The 20,125-nt window shown below is 41.8% G+C and overlaps 1 protein-coding gene across 1 annotated transcript in view; it reads right to left on the reverse strand.

Annotated features, from left to right (window-relative positions):
- Positions 1 to 5,579: 5,579 nt before the first annotated feature.
- The window catches only part of PCGF6 (polycomb group ring finger 6), an 86,376-nt gene continuing 71,830 nt past the window's right edge, over positions 5,580 to 20,125 (reverse strand). Inside the window, exon 10 of the mRNA XM_077455287.1 lies at positions 5,580 to 6,230. Coding sequence (XP_077311413.1) covers positions 6,174 to 6,230 — 57 coding nt within the window. The 3' untranslated portion in view covers positions 5,580 to 6,173. The remainder of the gene's footprint in view (positions 6,231 to 20,125) is intronic.

Consider the following 20,125-nt stretch of genomic DNA (forward strand, 5'->3'; position numbering starts at 1 on the left):
TTAGGAGATATTTACTGTACCTATAGGTAAGCCTTATTATAGGCTTACCTATAGGTAAATCTCATACAAGGGAGTTTACCCCCACTTTAAATCTCTGTTGATATTATTGAATATACCGAGAGAAAGATGTTTAAGTTATGCTATGTGAATGGTAACACAACAAATATAAGGTGGGTGTTATCCAAAATTTACATACAGTTTAAGGAAAAAAAAATAATCACTTTACACATCTTTTACATTCTTAAAGAGGAAGTAAACCCTGATGAGTTTACTTCCTCTTTCATTCCTGCAAAGGCAAAGCATAATGGTGTGTCACTTACCTCAATGGTCATCAACCCTGTCCTCGGGGCCCACTAACGGGCCAGGTTTGCAAGATGACTGAAATACATCACAGGTGATATCATTTGCTGCTCAGTGATTGCAGTATTCTAGTCTGCATCTCCCCAAGGTAATACATAAAACCTGGCCTGTTAGTGGGCCTTGAGGACAGGGTTGATGACCACTGACTTACCTGACACAGGAGCCAGCGAAGTCGCCGCTGTCCCCTGTAGTCCGCCGCATCCATCTTCTTGGTGGGGTCTTGCAGCTCAGCCGCTGTCATTCGGCGAAGCCCCGATGACGTCATTCCCGCGCATGCGCACGGGAGCTGACACGCGTGACAGCTCCGTCGTTGAGAATGCCGCGCTCAGTGCGCCGCTGTCTACGGCGCATGCGCCCTAGACAGCAGTGCCTGTTTTCGGGCAAATATCTCCTAAACCATATAGGTTTAGGAGATATTTCTTGGACCTACAGGTAAGCCTTAATCTAGGCTTACCTGTAGGTCAAAGTGGTTTGTAAGGGTTTACAACCACTTTAAATTAATCAATACAAGAATCATTCTTCTTAATCTGAGTTGAACTTGACTTCATAGAAGATTATGCTGCATAAGAGGATTTACACATCAACTTGCGATGGTCAATTCCCAATTCTCTAATCACACAGTCCCAAAACACAGCAGTGCACCACGTGACTAGTGCTATCTATTGTTACAACTTTGTTCATTTTAATTTTGGTGCAGTAAACATTTCATGAACTATTATAGTATCATCACTTTTTCATAGCTGCTGAAAATGCTGGATGGAAAAGAAGCCATCTGCTATGTCACCATCCAACTGCTGTAATTTGGCCACAATGGGGCTATTCATTATACGTTGGCGGTATCTTCCATCCTAGGCAAGGGAACAACTTAAACACCATTTCTCAAAGAAATGACAAACTGTCAGCTCAAGACTCTGAAACACATGCACTCCTGCATAATTGCTAATTAAAGCTCAGTTTTTTATTTTATTAACTGTAAAAGTAACAGTAGTTGTCACCTATGCTGAATAAGACAGAGTTCACCTGCAATACCCAGTAAAGTGTGTATATTTTTAGGCCTGCTAAGCCTCTTTTACTGAAGTAAAGCATACATATGCATAGCTAGAGGCTGTTTATGCCCAAACAACCCTTTCCTCACTTGCTTGAAAAATAGAATTTGCTTAAAGCTGATCTCCAGCTTATAGTGAAGTTTAAATTGTTTCGACCAAGCTGGCTTACTTCGCTAAGAAATGCAGCGGCTGCATGCACTTTATAAGTTATATGTGGCCTCAGCTACAGTACATACAAAATACAGCGCTGTGCTCCAGCTGTGATATTTTAGTCCCAACTCCTGGAACAAAACTAAGTTGGGCTGAGCAGTGCTCAGCCTGTCACAGAAAGCTTTGTATTTTATGAATGGATAAAAACTTCCTTTGATTGGCTGAGTTGGGAATCGTGACATCATCAGCCTGCATCTCCACCTCAGCCAATCACAGGGAGCTTTGGTCCACACAAACTATTAAAACTTCACTAAAAGCTGGAGATTAGCTTTAAAGTATATCAAATGCATACCGTAATTTTCTTTCCATGGCATCAAACCATGGTAGCATACTAAACCCACCCAGTTAATTCCTAGTATTGTACTGGCAATGGGCTATTGTGTGGGTATCAAGATTTTATGGCTTAGCGCTGGTCCTATGGGCAGACAGGGCTACTACCACATGTATGCTGCCATGGATCGGCACCAGGAAAAGAAAATTAATGGTAAATATTTCATACAATTTTACATTGAATCCATATTTGAAGATCATTCTGTTTTGCATATACCTGTACAGTAAGGGAGAATGACAACCAATCTGGCTCCTTCAGACTTTTTGATAAAGGATACACTGTGTAGTACAGTATACCCAAGGACACTTACCATAAATGCTTTCAAATGCATCTCACAATTGGAAGAAAAACAAGCCAAATGTAAAATTGGACCAATAAAAATTCTGGGGACACCTTTTTTTCAAAGTACTGTTGCCATTGCTGAACAAGAAAAAGCAGATAAGTAGGAACCCTAACAGTTTAAGTTGATAGCAGGCTGAAATTAAAATAAAATGTCTGCAATATTAAATTAATAAGGACTGTGAAGGTTTTATACTATTTTTAAATACTCAAGTGCAATGGTCCTGTTTCTTGCTGCACTAGCTGTAAACATATAAATTAAGTTGCTGCCTTGTTGCTTAAAGCTATAGCACAGTTGAGTATTTTTATTTTTTTGCTAGAGATTTTAATCAAACTAATTTTATGTAGCATCAAGATAAAAAAAAAAGAAGAAAAGCTGAGCACAGGTGTTAATTAGAAAAGGTATTAGTAATGTTGCCATTAAGGATAATGATACTGGATGTGTCCTTGCTGCTATCCATGAGGAGATTTAACTAATGAGTGGACCAAACAGCCTCCTGCGATACATCCTCTGTCTGGAACACAAAGAGCAAGGTTACCGCACAGTTTAGACCTCATAAAGCAAATATACAATTCTCGCCTTGCATACACTGATATAATATTTATCAAAGGCTATTAAGTGTTGAATATACAAACAGATCAATGTGTATGTAAACCCAAGAATAAAAATGCTGAATTATTGCATTTAACCATAAAAGTGGTGTCCGTTTTTCTTTTTTTCCAGGCTTTTTCCTTTATTTTTTTTTACCAGTTAATCCTGTCGGTAAAAAACCCACCTGTTCTAGAGTGATAACCTCAGTATCTAGAATAGAGCTGCATTGCCACCCAAGGCTGCTCTTTTGATTTGGATTTCAAACGGCCTTCCTCCCCACCCGTCCTCAGGAAACAGGCTTCCCCAACACTGTCCTGGTAGCCCAGCAACTGAGTTTTGCAACACAAAGTACAATTTCCCTGATCTCAAGCAGCCCAACACACTTCTTGCCCAGGGTTCCACCCAGCAATGCTCATTTCTTCATGAGCAGCACCAGGAGGAAGCGTGCCAGACCATTGGGAGAACCAGCCTTCTGTTCTGAAGAACAAGCACATACTATTATGCAGCATTGAGAGGTGTTGTCACAGTGGCATTACTCAAATCCTGAAGACTGAGACTATACCAACAATGAATGAATGGTCCGGGGGAGTCAACACTGTGCCCTTTAGTGATATTGTGGAGATTTATGCCACTGTGCCCTGAAAAGTATATTAAATATGATAGCAACACTAACCACTTTAGCGCTGCTGTCTGCATCAGTGGAGGACCACCCTGGGCTGGAGAGGAGGAAGAATGACTAGCATGGTATGTGACCACGAGGATGGGGGGGGGGGGGGAGAGAGAGAGAGAGAGAGAGAGAGAGAGAGAGAGAGAGAAAAAAAAAAAGCAAGACACTGTTGGTTGGGGTGTGGGAGAGGAGTCCAGACTAATCGATCAGAGAACGCAATATCATCTGGCCAAAATTACAAAATATTTGACCGATAAAATCATCTACATACTGGATTTCAACTGTTTAACCACTTCCTGTCCACCATATAGCAATATAATTGGCCGCAAAGTGGTTTCACTATCCTTACTGGATGTCACATGAAGTCCAGCAGGATAAGCCGGGGGGGGCGATTGTCGCATCTATGATCTTGGTAAAGAGCCTATGATGTAGGCTCTTTACCATTGAACACAGCTGATCAAATCACAGCTGGTCACATCGTAAACAGGAGGTGCTGTTTATCATCTTTTCCTCTACTTGCTCTGATAAGGTACGGGTAGAGGAGAAACAAGCGGCTGCTCTCCTGGATTGGGGGGGGGGTTTCTGCACTGATATTCAGTACATTGATCATCAGTGTAGACCCACCAAGAATGCGCACACATGCCCAATAGGGATGCAAATAAGTGGGCATTAGAGGTGCCAATTAGTGACCATCAATAATGCATGCCAGTGCCTCCCCATCAGTGCCACCTCTGAGTTTCCATCAGTGCTGCATCTCAGTTCTGCCTATCAGTGACCATCAGTGCTGCATATTAGTGTCTCTTCATCAGTGCCACCCCATCAGTACCCCTTAGTGCAGCCTCATCAGTGCCCGTCAGTGAAGGAGAAAACACACTTATTTATAAAAGAAAACAAAGAAAAAATATATATTTTTTTCAAAACTTTTGTTTAGTAAAAAATAAAAAACCCAGTGGGGATCAAATACCACCAAAAGAAAGCTCTATTTGTGGGAACAAAATGATAAAACATTTTTGGGCAGTGTTGCATGACCGCGCAATTGTCATTTAAAAGGCTACAGCGCTGAAAGATGAAAATTGTCCTGGGCAGGTAGGGGGGTGGGGGGGGGGGGGGAGTGCCCTGTATTGAAGTGGTTAAGATATTTGGGTGGAGTTTACCTTTAAACACATGCTACTGGTTAGAGATGGTATTTCTGCCATCATCGGGGAGCTGTAAGCCAGCAGCCCATGTAGCTCTATGGGGGACACACAATGTGAAAGGTGTGCAAGGGTGGGTGAGTAGCCCTGAACACACATAAGGGTTTACTTACTAAAGCTGAAGAGTCTCACTTCTGCATAGAAACCAATCAGCTTCCAGGTTGTATTGCCAAAGCTTAATTAAACAAGCTGAGGTTAGAAACTGATTGTGTTTCTATGCAGAAGTGAGCATGATTTTGCACTTTATAGATTTTCACTTACCTACCCCTGGATGCCTCACATTTGGACATGTGTCTGCACAGCCACTGAGCCGCCACAGCCACACATATAGTGCTTTGAAAAATTATTTATATCCCTTGAAATATTCCACACTGTGTCCTGTTACAACCAAAAACGTAAATGTATTTTATTGGGATTTTATGTGGTAGACCAGCACAAAGTCAAACATAATTGTAAAGTAGATTGAAAATGATAAATGGTTTTACATTTTTATTTATTTTTTTACAAATAAACATCTGAAAAGCGTGGCATGCATTTATTTTCAGTTTTGTTGGTCTATCGATAAAATACATTTTGGTTATAACATTACAAAATGTGGAAAATTTCAAGGGGGTATGAATACTTTTCCAATGTACTGTATGCAGCCTGCATGCACCTTCAGCCACATAAACAAGGTGCTTTCACACTGTATAGGCCACAGCACCCATGTAAGAGAGCCCTAGGAGGTACTGATGCCACAGACATAAGAAAAACATATTTATATTATTCAATATTATTTGTATTTTTGTGGAGTTTTTCTTAATGCAGCATAGGTTCATTGTAAACAGACTAATAACACCACTGCTGATAAAATGGCTTTATTGTTACACAGTGTGCTGAAGTGTAAACCTCTCCTACATTGCAGCATTGACCGGCAGCGTTTTACCATAAACAAACCTGTTTCCAGAAAACAAAAAAAATTTCAAAAGCATCCTATTTACATGACATTGGTTGCTACATTTAAGAAAAATATGTGGTCATAGGAAAGATACATTTACATTTCATTGTCCAGTGCTTTAGGTAGATTTTGGTCAACAAAAGTCCAATATTAAGGCAAATCTTTTGTTTTTGGATTATAAAATTCCTATGCTCTATATTATGAGCTTTTGGTAATATTTATGTAAAAATTCTGTAGAAAGAGCAATTTGCAGATTTCATTTCTAGAAAAAAAAGGGAGAAACTTTTTGATGCTCTTAGGCATAAGTCTTCTAAACGGCCATCTACACATTCCCGATGGATGCTCAAGCCAGCGATACAGTTTACCGAGCTCATATTGAGCTTAGTCACATCTTGTAGTCGAGACTTTCCTTACAGAATATCCACCTTCTCTGCACCATGACTGACTGAAGTCAACCTTAAGAGAGATGTCCACATCCATCATTTTGCATGAATACCTTCAGGTAAAGGACAATGGAGACAGGACCAGGCCAAAGTGAAGAACGAGTAAACCATCCTGTAGAATAAGAATGAAGGTAAAAAAAGTTGTAGGTCATAGGTTGGATTTAAATGCAAGAAATACAGTATTTGTTAGAGTAAGAACATAGTCGGGCTGATTTGGTTAAGCAGTTCAATGCACAACTGTGGCAAGTGTATTAAACCACAACAATCACATTTCAGTCCACAATGATAAATGAGGACATTTTGGTGGATCTATGCTTTCAAATTTTCTTGTGATCTAGGTTATAGAACCCCATCACACCGCTTGCCCCTCCCTCAGTTTGAGGCCTTTGTTGCCTCTTCCTTCTCCCAGTAAACCCCAGCATGAGACAGCTGAGAAGATATCCAAGTGGGTTGATATGGGTATGTGTTGGTTACACTGCAATTGTCAGGTTACTATCATATTATATGCCTATTATTTCAACGTCGATGCCTTCTGGTGATCCTGCGTTTGTTTGGTGTTTTTCATTTACTGCACTGTGCTCCGCCCTGTATCACTTTTTTTTTTTTTTTTTGTGTAACTACCCAAACAGAAATAGCTTAGATTAACAAAGACTGTTTACATACAGTTGAATGAAATTACATTTTAAGCAGCCTACAAAGCTGCAACAAATTTTTTTTTATTCCTAAACCTATAGCTCTCTATTTAAAGGGTTTGTTAACCCATCTATACAAGTCTATGCCAGCCCCTCTATTAGAGGCTGGCATAGCACCCTGGGGGTTATTTACGAAAGGCAAATCCACTTTGCACTGCAGTCGCTCTATATCTAAGAGGTAGATCTAAAATGAGTGGAAGCTCTGCTGATTTTATCATCCAATCATGTGCAAGCTAAAATGCTGTTTTGAAATCTTCCCTGCATGCCCCCCTCGGATGTACAGCGACTTTACTTCCAAATGCACTTTCAAGTGCACTTGCAGTGCCAAGTGGATTTGCCTTTCGTAAATAACCCCCAAATGTGTCATTAGTTTTAAAAAACGAGCACTGTAAATACCCAATATCAGCTGTCTCCAGGCCGGTTACATCACTCGCGGCCGCATTCCAGCTCCAATACATTGCTTCTGAGAGAGGGGCCGTGATCTACCTCTGACGTCAACCAGGGAAATAACGCGGCCGCTCGTCTACTTTCCAGAAGAAATGTATCCTAACTGTAAATCGGCCGTGAGTCTCAGGACTGGCCTGAAGACAGCTGAAATTAGGCATTTATACTACTCATTTTTAAAAACAAATGACATAGCGTGCTATGCCAGCCTCTAATAGAGAGGCTAGAAGTGACAATTTTGCTAATTTATTTTACAATAGCAGCGAAGGGCGGGGCTGGGCTGGGGACAGACACAGAGGGGAATGACAGGCAGGAAGGAGGGGGGGAGAGAGGAGAGTGAAGCAGGCAGCCCACCACAGAGGGAGGCGCTTTGACCACAGTCATCAGTGGAGAGGGCATACAAGAAGTGGTAGATTTTTTGTTTGTTTTTTTTTTTTTACAGTTTAGAGGGGGGCAGATTACACAGCACAAGTGCTGTGCTGTGCAATCTGCTTTAAGGGACCAGAATCTTAAACATTTTAACCACTTGCCGACTGTGTCGTGTACATTTACTGCGGCACACTGACACTGCTGTGTGAAATCCTGTACCTGTACGGGGAGCCACGCTTGTGACCATCGGATTAATTTCAGAACCGATCAAACTTCAGGTCCAGGCCAATGGTTTATTGCCTGGACCTGCTGATCGGTTCTGGCAAATGAAATCCTATGAAAAAGGAGGAAGGAAAAAGGCCTTCCAAGAAGGTCACAGTGACTGGACACTACGGTCAATTTCATAAAATTTTATTGTAGAAAAAAATACACCACGATACTGAATATAGCAAAAATATTACTATGATCGCTAATAATAACTTCCAAGATGTCATTGAACAGACTGGGAGGAAAATCGCAGCTGCGCATACATCCATACAAGCAGCTTCAAGGATTAGGAGTGGTTGAAGTATTGGTTTACAATAGACTACATATACTGAAGTCCAACTTCCTAGTTAAGCAATAATTTGTAGCTGACACATAAGAGGATATATAGCTGATTTTAATATGGATGCATACATTTGAACAGGTAGGTACCGCATGGGCCATCCTATGTCATTAATCCAAAATTACAGTCCAGAGTTGATCAAGGGTACTTGGGACTAGGGGCTCTCATTTACATAAAAGAGGAAAAATATTGGCTATATTATGCAAGCTACAATGCCCGGAAGGTACGGGCTGCGAGGGGTAGAACTTCTTAAGTGGTATATCCTTTAGAAAGTTCACTGATCCATCTAATGGAGGATGGGGAGGGAGGATTAAAGCAGGGGGAGTTGAAGTTGTCAGTCCACAGCTGATCAACAGGCTCAAACGAACAATAGCAGTTTGAAAATATTCTCACCACTATACCTGCCTCCTCATACCTCGACCCATCCCTCCGGTCCACAGGCAGGGGAAGTGATGTCATCTCCCCCGTGGAACTCTTTCCGTTCCAGAGAGGGGAGAGAGAACATCTCACAGCAAGTTGCACTAGTACAGGTAGGTACATTTGTCACCCTGAGCGCCCCTCCCCCCCCCCCGGTTAACCCCTTCACTCCCTCTCACAGTGTCACCCAGTGCAGTTGTCAGAGTTTTCATTGATCACGGTACTGGTGTCATTTGTGACATTAATCAGCGTTAGGGCAGTTGGTGGTAGGCCCAGGTAGCTTTAGCGTACCCCCTAAAAAAAAGGTTTAACCCCTTAATCACCCCGTCACCAGTGATCACCATATTAGTGTTACGGGTGAAGCTGGTTAGATATTTTTTGATAGCGTCAGGGTACCCGCCGTATATTACCTAAATAAAGGTTTAACCCCGATCACTCGGCGGGTGATATCAGTTAGGTTTTAGCTTTAGTTAGGGTCGGTGTCACCCCCCAGGCAGTGTCAGATTAGTGCCAGTAGTGCTAACACCCATGCATGCACCCCCCTTAGTAGTCTGAACGGATCAATATCTAATATGATCAGATCTATACTAGCATCCCCAGTAGTTTAGGGTTTCCAAAAATGCAGTGTTAGCGGGATCAGCCTAGATACCTGCTAGCACCTGCGTTTAGCCCCTCTCCGCTCAGCCCAGCCCAGCCCACCCAAGTGGAGTATCAATCGATCACTGTCACTTCCAAAACACTAAACACATAACTGCAGCGATCGCAGTCAGGCCTGATCCCTGTCAACGCTAACAGTTTTTTTGGTAGTATTTAAAGCAGCCACTGACAGTCAGGTGCTCTTTTTTCCTGTGAGTCTCACTAGTTGTACCAGTAAATTTAGAGGCCAAAATGTCCAATCGAAGATACACTAGTAAAGAGGCCTACACGTTTCTGAGCACGACAGATGAGAGTGAAGAGGAAGTCACCCATCTGTCAGATTCAGGCTCAGAATACGATCCTGTAGACAGCACCGGCACCCTGACAGATAGCTCTGGCGACGGAGTATTGGTCCTTGCCAAGGTCAGGCCTACCCAACCCCGTTCTTCTGGTGTTGTTGAGCTGCAAGAACCGAAGGGCTCTCGTATGGAGCATAGAGCCAGTACTAGTGCCGCTCATCCTTCTGGTGAACTGGCAAGCACCAGCGGGATAATACATCCTGGTCGTATATCCAGCACTGCAGTAACACGTGGTGAAGTGGTGAGTCCCATAAGTGCAGTTCAAGCTGGTGAGGTGGCTAGCACAAGTAGTGTTCCACTGCCACCAAGACGACAAAGACAGGCCAGTCGAGCCCATAGTGCCCTTCCTGCTGCATTTGCCAATCCGAATTGGGAGCCCACCACTTCTGCAGCACCCGTACTTCCCCCATTCACTGGTGAACCTAGAATTCAGGTGGAAACAGTTGATTTTATGTCACTTGATTTTTATTCGCTGTTTTTCACGGAAGATCTATTGTGGACCAAAGCTATTTGTATGCTGATCAATTCATCACCGCTAATCCCCAGCTGACCCTTGCCAGAGATACGAGACCTATTCGCTCGCTCTTACTCTTTTACTTTATTACACTTGTTACCAGTCATCTAATTAAGACTATTACATGCTTATCATTATGCTTTTGCCTTTTTGTCTTTTAACAGACGGAAATCCATAAGCTCAAATTTGGTATTTTTTGGCCGACCTTATGCTGAAAGGAATGGCCACTCCAATCAGCGGGAGTTCTCGCAGTCATATTGCGGTTGCGTAGCCCCCACCTTTCCATGCTGTTGGTTCATTATCTCAGCCAGATACCATCTGTTCCCAACCACGAGGCAGTAGTAGTGCAGGCTAAAACCACACTGCCGACCCTCCCCTCTGTATTCAGTAGTGATCAGCTCATGCATGTGAGTATAGTCTCCTTTGCCAAGTCCATTATGCATATGGGTCTCTAATTCCACTAAAAAGTTATAATGAGATTGTATTACTCTACTAATGTTTAAATGTGTTTATATTGTAGAACATGTATGCTTTAGATGACATTGAGCCTGAAACATACATTGACGTAGGAGTCTGAATCATACATGTCAGGCGTCATCTCTAACAGCTACCTTCAACTAGTCCATCATACTAGAGGGCAGATACAGTTATGTTTGTATCTCTGCACAGAAATTGATTTTCAAGTTTCTACTGTTCCATTACTATATTTAAAACCAATTTTTCTATAACAAACAATATTTTTTAAATACTTTCCTGGTCTGTTCAAAAATCCTGAGGGGTATGCTGTACTCATGAGCACTAGGCTTTGTCTGTTTGTCCATTGGATTGAAAGGACCAGGTTATACACGCACTGGCATTCCTCAATTTTCTATTCTTGTTTGGTATCTATGTACTCGGCGTAAGATCATCTTTAATATTTTACCAAACATTTGGGAAATATAGTGTGTTTTACTGCATTAAAATAAAAAAAAGTTTATTTTCCAAAAAAAATAATGTGTTTGAAAAAAAAAATAATTGCAACACTCACCGTTTCAAAGTAATTTTTTTTTCATGTAAACAAAAAGTGTCAGAAAGGGCTTTGTCTTCAAGTGGTTTGAAGAGTGGGTGATGTGTGGCATAAGCTTCTGTTGTGCATAAAATACCAGGACAGGCCAAATCACCCACCCCCCCCCCCCATGATCCTTTTTGGAAAGTAGACACCCCAATCTATTTTCTGATAGGCATGTTGAGTCCATGGACTATTATATTTAGCCACAAGATTCGGGCAAATTATAATACATTTTTTCACAAAGTTGTCACTAAATGATATATTTCTCAATCATGCCATAGGCACATGTGAGATTACACCCCAAAGTACATTCTGCTGCTCTTCCTGAGTATGAGGATACCACATGTGGGACTTTTTGGGAGCCTAGCTACGTTCAGGACCCTGAAAACCAATCACCGCCTTCAGTATTTCTAACTCACTATCTATCATAGTTATGGAGGCCCTGAAATGTTCAGATAGTACAACCCCCCCCCCCCCCCAAAATGACCCCATTTTGGAAAATAGACACCCCAAAGTATTGGCCAAGAGGCATGGTGAGAATTTTGCAGCTCTCATTTGTTTTTGGAAATGAAGAAAGAAAAGGAAAATGTATTTTATTCTTACAATTTTCAAAACTTTGTGACATACTCTGCCTCTCAGCAAATAGCTTGGGGTGTCTACTTTGTACTTTTGTACTGCCCTGTCGTTTTAGCAGCTCATGAAATTAGATAGGCAGTCAAACTAAAAGCTACGTATATTACAGAAACTGTACCCTAGTTTGTTGACGCTATAACTTTTGTGCAAACCAATAAATATACGCTTATTTTTTTTTTTGCCTGAGACATGTGGCTGAATACATTTTGGCCTAAATGTATGACTAAAACTGGAGTTTATTTTTTTTTTCATAACAAAAAGTAGAATCTTTTTTTTCCTAAATTTTCTGTCTTTTTTGTTTATATTGCAAAAAATAAAAACCGCAGAGGTGATCAAATAGCACCAAAAGAAAGCTCTATTTGTGTGAAAAAAAAGATGCAAATTTAGTTTGGGTACAGCATTGCATGACCGTGCAATTAACAGTTAAAGCAGCACCGTGCCAAATTGTAAAAAGTGCTCTGGTCAGTAAGGGGGTAAAACCTTCCGGGGCTGAAGTGGTTAAGGATTACAGGATTGGATTTTTCATTTTGCATAACTGATTCATGCATCCTCAGGCGACAGCGGAATGACCACCAAAGCTGTAGTTTTGTAAGGGTAGCTCAAGATTCTGATAACATTCTTGGTCATTCCCTCCAGCTAGATGACCTCTGCAGGCCATTGCCTGGCTTAAAATTTAAATCTATTCTTCAATGCAGGTTTTTTCCTGTGGATTTCAACAGTTTCTCTGATACCTTTTGTTTAAGTTAAAAAAAAAAAAAAAAAAAAAAAAAAAGTTAAAAACCTTTTTAATCTTTTTTTTTTTTTGATCGCACAAAAGCTTTGGCTATGACATAACTATGTAATAGAATTTATTTGTCTTGCTTAAAGTGGTTGTAAACCCTTACAGGCCACTTTGACCTACAGGTAAGCCTAGATTAAGGCTTAACTGTAGGTGCAAGAAATATCCCTTTAACCTACACGGTTAAGGAGATATTTGCAAGAAAGACACCACTGATGTCTACAGCGCATGCACGCAGTAGACAGCGGTGCAGGCACACCAAGCGTGCCATTTAATGAATGGGATCGAGCCGCCACCGACTCCCGCACGCACGTCATCGTGGCTCCGGCCAGTCACAGCATGGAGCGGCGATACATAGAAGTCACTAAGGGGTATCATGGCGGCGGGGACGGAGGAGGTGACTGAGGACTTCTGCGGGGGCTTCGATCTCAGGTAAGTAATTCATAATGAGCTAGTATGCTATGCAGGGGGGGGTTTTTTTGTTTAGAGAGGGTTTACTAATGCCGCGTCTGTGTGCTACTCCGACAGACCAAATACGACACAAGGGCAGCTATTGACTACTGGCTATTGAACTTCCTTGTTTAGTCCTGTTTACGTCATCACATTCAAAGCGAACGGACTTAGTCCGGTCGTGTGTGGCCAAGTCCACTCGTTCAGAAAGTCCGTAGGACCTCTGCCGAAAGTCCGACGGTAAGACCGTCGGACCTAGTCCGTCGAAAAGTCCGGTCGTGTGTACGCGGCATTACTTTTTAAGAAAGCTTTGTGGCAAAAAAAATAAAAAAATAGAATGGATTTGTATCGACCTTGGATGTGCCCTGCAGAAAAATACATTTACATATTTAAGCTTGTTGATTAGAATCGACAATGCAAAAGCAGTCAAAGTTATGAGCACTATCTTTTTACAGTAATTAGAAAAAAAAAAAACACATTCAGAAGGTTATTAAAAGGAGAAGTACAAACACGGGATTGTCACTGGATCAGTGCCGGGTCAGACTCCTGGACAGGTGTGGTCCTCGCTTCTTTGCCATCTTCTCTGACTCGCTTACTTTTCTTTTCTTTCTCGCTCTTTTCTATTTCTTTACTCAGGGCAAGATAGGCCCTCTAGTCGGACCGTTTGTCTTGACTTTGGGGTTTCCATCTAGGTTTTGTATGCAACGATATCCCTCAAAGGATAAGTTGCGGCTATATCTAATTTTTCTAAGAATATATATTTTTTTAGGGTAGGACAAATAAGTCTAGTGTTAAATGACACAATGGTCACTATGTTTGTAAAAATTCCATTATTTTGTCAATAGCCTGCCTCAGTGGTTGAGTGGGTAGGTGCTGTCCTGCTTGACCCCTCTGCCGAATGTGTAAAGTTGGCCTGATGTAAGGCCTATGGGTTGTTTGACATATTTGTGGACGACAAACAAATCTGTTTCTCAATACCAGTCTTCTTATAGTTGACCACTCTGTCACAGTTCCTAATGCCCATTGGTGGATCTCCATGGATTTATGTCTCAACTCCTTACTAAGGATGAACTCCGGCGTGTTCGCAGACCCCACGTGCAGAGCCCGGCAAGAATTCGGCACTGTGCTACTGTAATTACAGGCAGCGAGACATTGTCCCGATTCGCGGCTGTAGAGATCGGGAAATTTCTCACTGCCTGTGATTAGCGCAGCGCCGACTTCCTGGCGGGCTCTGTACGTGGTGTGTGCGAACACGCCGGAGCTCATCCTTACCCTTAAAACATGTCACAATTGATGACTTCTTGTTCACTTTTTATATTGACAGAGCCATTTTGCGCTCTTTTGTATTACATTATATTTTACTGTAATTCTGAAAATTGAATAAAAAGATTGAAACAGAAAAGAAGTACAGCCAAAGCTCTTTTGGCTATACTTCTCCTGGGGATCACAAAATCTTCACTCCTGTGACCGGTTGTCAGCCCACAGCGGGCTAAAGTCCACTGCCGCCTGATGTCACAGAGCCGGTCTAGGCTCAGTCGATCAGTGAGTTCCTGAGAGTCTGAGCCAGCAGCTCCACAGCAGGGGCAGAGCAGAGAGGTGGAGACTGACAGTCACCGCTCTCTGTAGGCTGAGGACCGAGAGCTGAGTGATCGATTCCCAGTCTTAGAGCTGGCAGGGGATAGATGCTGCATCCACCAAGGTGAGTAGAATTATTTTTTTTTGGTTAACCCATACTTCTCTTTCTTTTTTAAATATAAAAAAGTGAAAAAAACTTCTTGTACAGTCTGCAATATAAATAGGGAAATATGCCAATCTTTTATGATAAGGACACTTCTTGGGATCAGAATTAACCTCTTCCTGCACATATATTGCGGTAGAAGGGCGCGTACAGGCAGAATCACGTACCTGTACGTGCCCACCACAAGCTTCATGAGTGTGATCGTGGGTCCTGCGGACTCTATGTCCGCGGGCATACCCTTGATCATCTCACGGAGAGGAAGAATGGGGAAATGCTAATGTAAACAAGCATTACTTAGTTCTGCCTACTGACACTGATCACAGCTTCCTGTAATTGGGAGCAGTGATCAGTGTCGTGTCACACACACAGCCCCTCCCCTCCACAGTTAGGATCACTCCCTAGGACACACTTAACCCCTACAATGCCACCTAGTGGTTGACCCCTTCACTGCCAGTCACATTTACACAGTAATCTGTGCATTTTTAATTGCACTGATTGCTGCATAAATGTGAATGGTCCCAAAATCGCGCCCGATCTGTCCAGCATAATGTCGCAGTCACGATAATCAATGCCATTACTAGTAAAAAAAAAAAAATTATTTAATAAAAATGCCATAAAACTATCCCCTATTTTGTAGGCGCTATAACTTTTGCGCAAACCAAGCGCTTATTGTGATTTTTTTTTTTTTACCAAAAATATGTAGAAGAATACGTATCGGCCTAAACTAAGGAAAATATAGATATTTTTTGATATTATAGCAAAATGTAAAAAATAATGCTTTTTTTCAAAATTGTCGCTATTTTTGGGTTTATAGTCAAAAAATAAAAACTGCAGAGGTGATCAAATACCACCAAAAGAAATCTTTAGTTGTGGGGAAAAAAAAGGACGCCAATTTTGTTTAGGAGCCACATCGCACGACCGCGCAATTGTCAGTTAAAGCGACGCAGTGCCGAAACTCAAAAAGTGCTTTGGTCCTTGGCCAGCCAAATGGTCCGGGGCTTAAGTGGTTAAAGCAAAACTTTATCCATAACTTAATAAAAAAAATTATATATATATATATATATATATATATATATATATATATATATATATATATATATATATATATATATATATATATATATATATATATATTGTTCTTTAGCAAGAAACATACATTCTACATCCCTGGTGCCCAACCTGCAATCCTTTGTATATGATGTGCAGCCTTTAGACCTCAGCAGTCTGCAAAATGATACGTTTAGGGCAATAGCATTGAGCTCTACTAGCCTCATGTAACATGTTCACAGTTTTGCATTACCTTGTGTAACATATCCAAAAATGTAGCATATTACTACACAAGGGCTAGTTTGCGGGCACTTGGTGAACGACAGCAGTTCAAACAGCAAAGAGATGATTTAAAGTGACAGCGCTGTGGAATATATACAGTGAGGGCAAAAAAGTATCTGATCATCTGCTGATTTTGTACATTTGCCCACTAAGCAGGAAATGATCAGTCTATAATTTTAATGGTAGGTTTATTTTAACAGGGAGACAGAACAACAAAAAACTGCATTTTAAAGAAGTTATAAATTGATTTGCATTTTAATGAGTGAAATAAGTATTTGACCCCTTCGCAAAACATGACTTGGTACTTGGTAGCTAAACCCTTGTTGGCAATCAAAGTCATTAAGGTTTGGAGGCTGACATTTGGTAACGCAACCCTTCAGCTTCCTCCACATATTTTATATGTGATTAAGGTCTGGAGACTGGCTAGGCCAACATGCTTCTTCTTGGGCCACTCCTTTGTTGCCTTGGCCGTGTGTTTTGGGTCATTATCATGCTAGAATACCCAACCACTACCCATTTCAATGCCCTGGATGGGGGAAGGAGGTCCTCATCCAAGATTAGATTACATCCCTGTGACGTGGTGAAGTTGTCCTGTCCCCTTAGCAGAAAAACATCCCCAAAGCATAAGGTTTCCGCCTCCATGTTTGACGGTGGGGATGGTGTCCTTGGAGTCATAGGCAGCATTCCTCCTCCAAATGTGGCAAGTTGAGTTGATGGCAAAGAGCTTGGTTTTGGTCTCATCTGACCACAACACTTTCACCCAGTTCTCATCTGAATCATTCAGATGTTCATTAGAATTTCTTGAGCAGGACCTTGTGGATGCTTCAGGATTTCAGTCCTTCCAGGCGTAGTGCGTTACCAATTGTTTTCTTGGCGACAGCTGCCTTGAGATCATTGACAATATTCTCCCGTGTAGTTCTGGGCCGATTCCTCACTGTTCTCATGATTATTGAAACTCCACGAGGTGAGATCTTGCATGGAGCCCCAGACCGAGGGAGATTGACAACTGTTGTCACCATCTCACAAAGTTGCTTGACGATGGTCTTTTAGCCCATTTCAGCCTTGTGTAGGTGTACATTCTTGTCTCTGACATCCTTGGACAGCTCTTTGGTCTTGGCCATGGTGGAGAGATTTGAATCTGATTGATTGCTTCTGTGGACAAGTGTCTTTTATACAGGTAGCAAGCTGAATTAGGAGCACTCCCTTTAACCAACCACTTTCAGACCGGACCATTTTGCTGGCTTAAGACCAGACCACTTTTTGAGATTCTGCAGTGCATCGCTTTAACGGACAATTGCACGGTCGTGCGACGTGGCTCCCAAACAAAATTGACGTCCTTTTTTTCCCACAAATAGAGCTTTATTTTGGTGGTATTTGATCACCCCTGAGGTTTTTATTTTTTTTCGCTATAAACAAAAATAGAGCGACAATTTTGAAAAAAAAAAAAAACGCATTATTTTTTACTTTTTGTTATAATAAATATCCCGTAAAAATATATAAAAACTTTTTTTCCCTCAGTTTAGGCCGATACATATTCTTCTACATATTTTTGGTAGAAAAAAATAAATAAAAATCGCAATAAACGAATATTTTTTTTTTACTAGTAATGACAGCGATCAGCGATTTTTATTGTGATTGCGACATTATGGCGGACACATCGGACACTTTTGACACATTTTTGGGACCATTGTCATTTATACAGCAATCAGTGCTATACAAATGCAGTAATTCCTGTGTAAATGACACTGGCAGTGAAGGAGTTAACCAGGGGGTGGCAGTGTAGGGGTTAAGTGTTCCTAGGGGCGTGTTACCAAGTGTGGGGGGCTGGGCTTTGTGTTAGTGAACACTGATCTCTGCTCCAATCACATGGAGCAGAGATCAGCATCACTTGTTGCTAGGCACAACGGCATCTCCCCGTTCAGCCTCCCCGTGAGACAATCGCAGGTATCCCCGCGGCGATCGAGTCTGCGGTACCCGCAACTGGACTGACGGGGGTCCCCGACCAACACGCGAGTGTGCCGCCGGTGGCGCACACGCACTGGCAGGGCAGCATATAAAAATGGACGTACCTGTATGCCAATATGCCTGCCCGTGCCATTCTGCCAATGTACATCGGCGTGCTACGGTCGGGAACTGGTTAAAGAGAGTGCTCCTAATCTCAGCTCGTTATCTGTATATAAAGACACCTGGGAGCATGGAATCTTGCTGACTGATAGGGGATCAAATACTTATTTCACTTATTAAAATGCAAATCAATTTATCATTTTTTTAAAATGCTATTTTCTGGATATTTTTGTTATTATTCTGTCTCTCACTGTTAAAATAAACCTACCATTAAAATTATTGACTGATCATTTCTTTGACAGTGGGCAAACGTACAAAATCAGGCACAAAAACTTAGCATTGTCCATACTCTCTGACCCTTGTTTCCTCTATTAAGTCTGCAGAGTGCTCTGTCCAGCATTACATATAATCGAACATTATGTGCAGCCCTTTGGCAATGTCAGGGGCCGCATTTGAGGCTCCTTTAGCTCATAAGTTGCAACCACTGTTCTACATGAATTATTATGCTATCAAAATTTGTGTGTGCTGTAAATTGCATCCAGCATTGTTCGTTTCTTCTTGCTGGAGCCCAGAGCAGCAGTAAATCTTGTCGTCAGCAGATTGGCCTCCAGTGGCCCTGATTTTCTGTAGTGCAGAGAAACGGAGCACAACTGAACAAATACAGAGCAGGGTGAGACTATTTTTTTACAGTATAGGCACCTATTTTTTTTTATGTTTTATATAGCTATACCTGCAAAAAAGGCCAGCATAGAGTGGTACAGCAGGACTTGATTTTCTAACTGAAGTTTCATTTTAAGGCAATTCCAGTTTACAAGTCTACAAATGATTAATGCATTAGGGCTCAGGTAGTGTCTGTGCTAAAAAGTAGCCTATTTGAAAGATAAGGGGGAGATCATGGCTGGATGATACACTCAGGAATTATGGTATGGGGCACGCATATATTCAATAGATTTTCCTCAAGGACTGGCACTGACTGCCTGGAATAGGTCCCATGTTCAAAGCGAAGTACGTAACACACACATGTAGCTTTAAAGTGGAAGTCCATGCAAAATCTAAAATCCCTTCATCTACAGACACCGGGAATCTAACACTAACCTCTCTATCCCTGTAAAGAAAAACAAGTATACATACAGTGGTGTGAAAAAAGTGTTTGCCCCCTTCCTCATTTCCTGTTCCTTTGCATGTTTGTCACACTTAAGTGTTTCGGAACATCAAACCAATTTAAGCAATAGTCAAGGACAACACAAGTAAACACAAAATGCAATTTGTAAATGAAGGTGTTTATTATTAAAGGTGAAAAAAAATCCAAACCATCATGGCCCTGTGTGAAAAAGTGATTGCCCCCCTTGTTAAAACATACTATAACTGTGGTTGTCCACACCTGAGTTCAATTTCTCTAGCCACACCCAGGCCTGATTATTGCCACACCTGTTCACAATCAAGGCATCACTTAAATAGGAGCTGCTTGACACAGTAAGGTCCACCAGAAGATCCTTAAAAGCTACACATCATGCCGAGACCCAAAGAAATTCAGGAACAATTGAGAAAGAAAGTAATTGAGATCTATCAGTCTGGAAAGGGTTATAAAGCCATTTCCAAAGCTTTGGGAATCCAGCGAACCACAGTGAGAGTCATTATCCACAAATGGCGAAGACATGGAACAGTGGTGAACCTTCCCAGGAGTGGCCGGCCGCCCAAAATTACCCCAAGAGCGCAGCGACGACTCATCCAAGAGGTCACAAAAGACCCCACAACAACGTCCAAGGAACTGCAGGCCTCACTTGCCTCAGTTAAGGTCAGCGTTCATGCCTCCACCATCAGGAAAAGACTGGGCAAAAATGGCCTGCATGGCAGAGTTCCAAGGAGAAAACCACTGCTGAGCAAAAAGAACATCAAAGCTCGTCTCAATTTCTCCACAACACATCTTGA

The sequence above is a fragment of the Lithobates pipiens genome, unplaced genomic scaffold (genome assembly GCF_037356315.1).
Source record: "Lithobates pipiens isolate NorthernLeopardFrog02 unplaced genomic scaffold, aLitPip1_a1.2 Scaffold_25, whole genome shotgun sequence".
Classification (NCBI taxonomy): domain Eukaryota; kingdom Metazoa; phylum Chordata; class Amphibia; order Anura; family Ranidae; genus Lithobates; species Lithobates pipiens.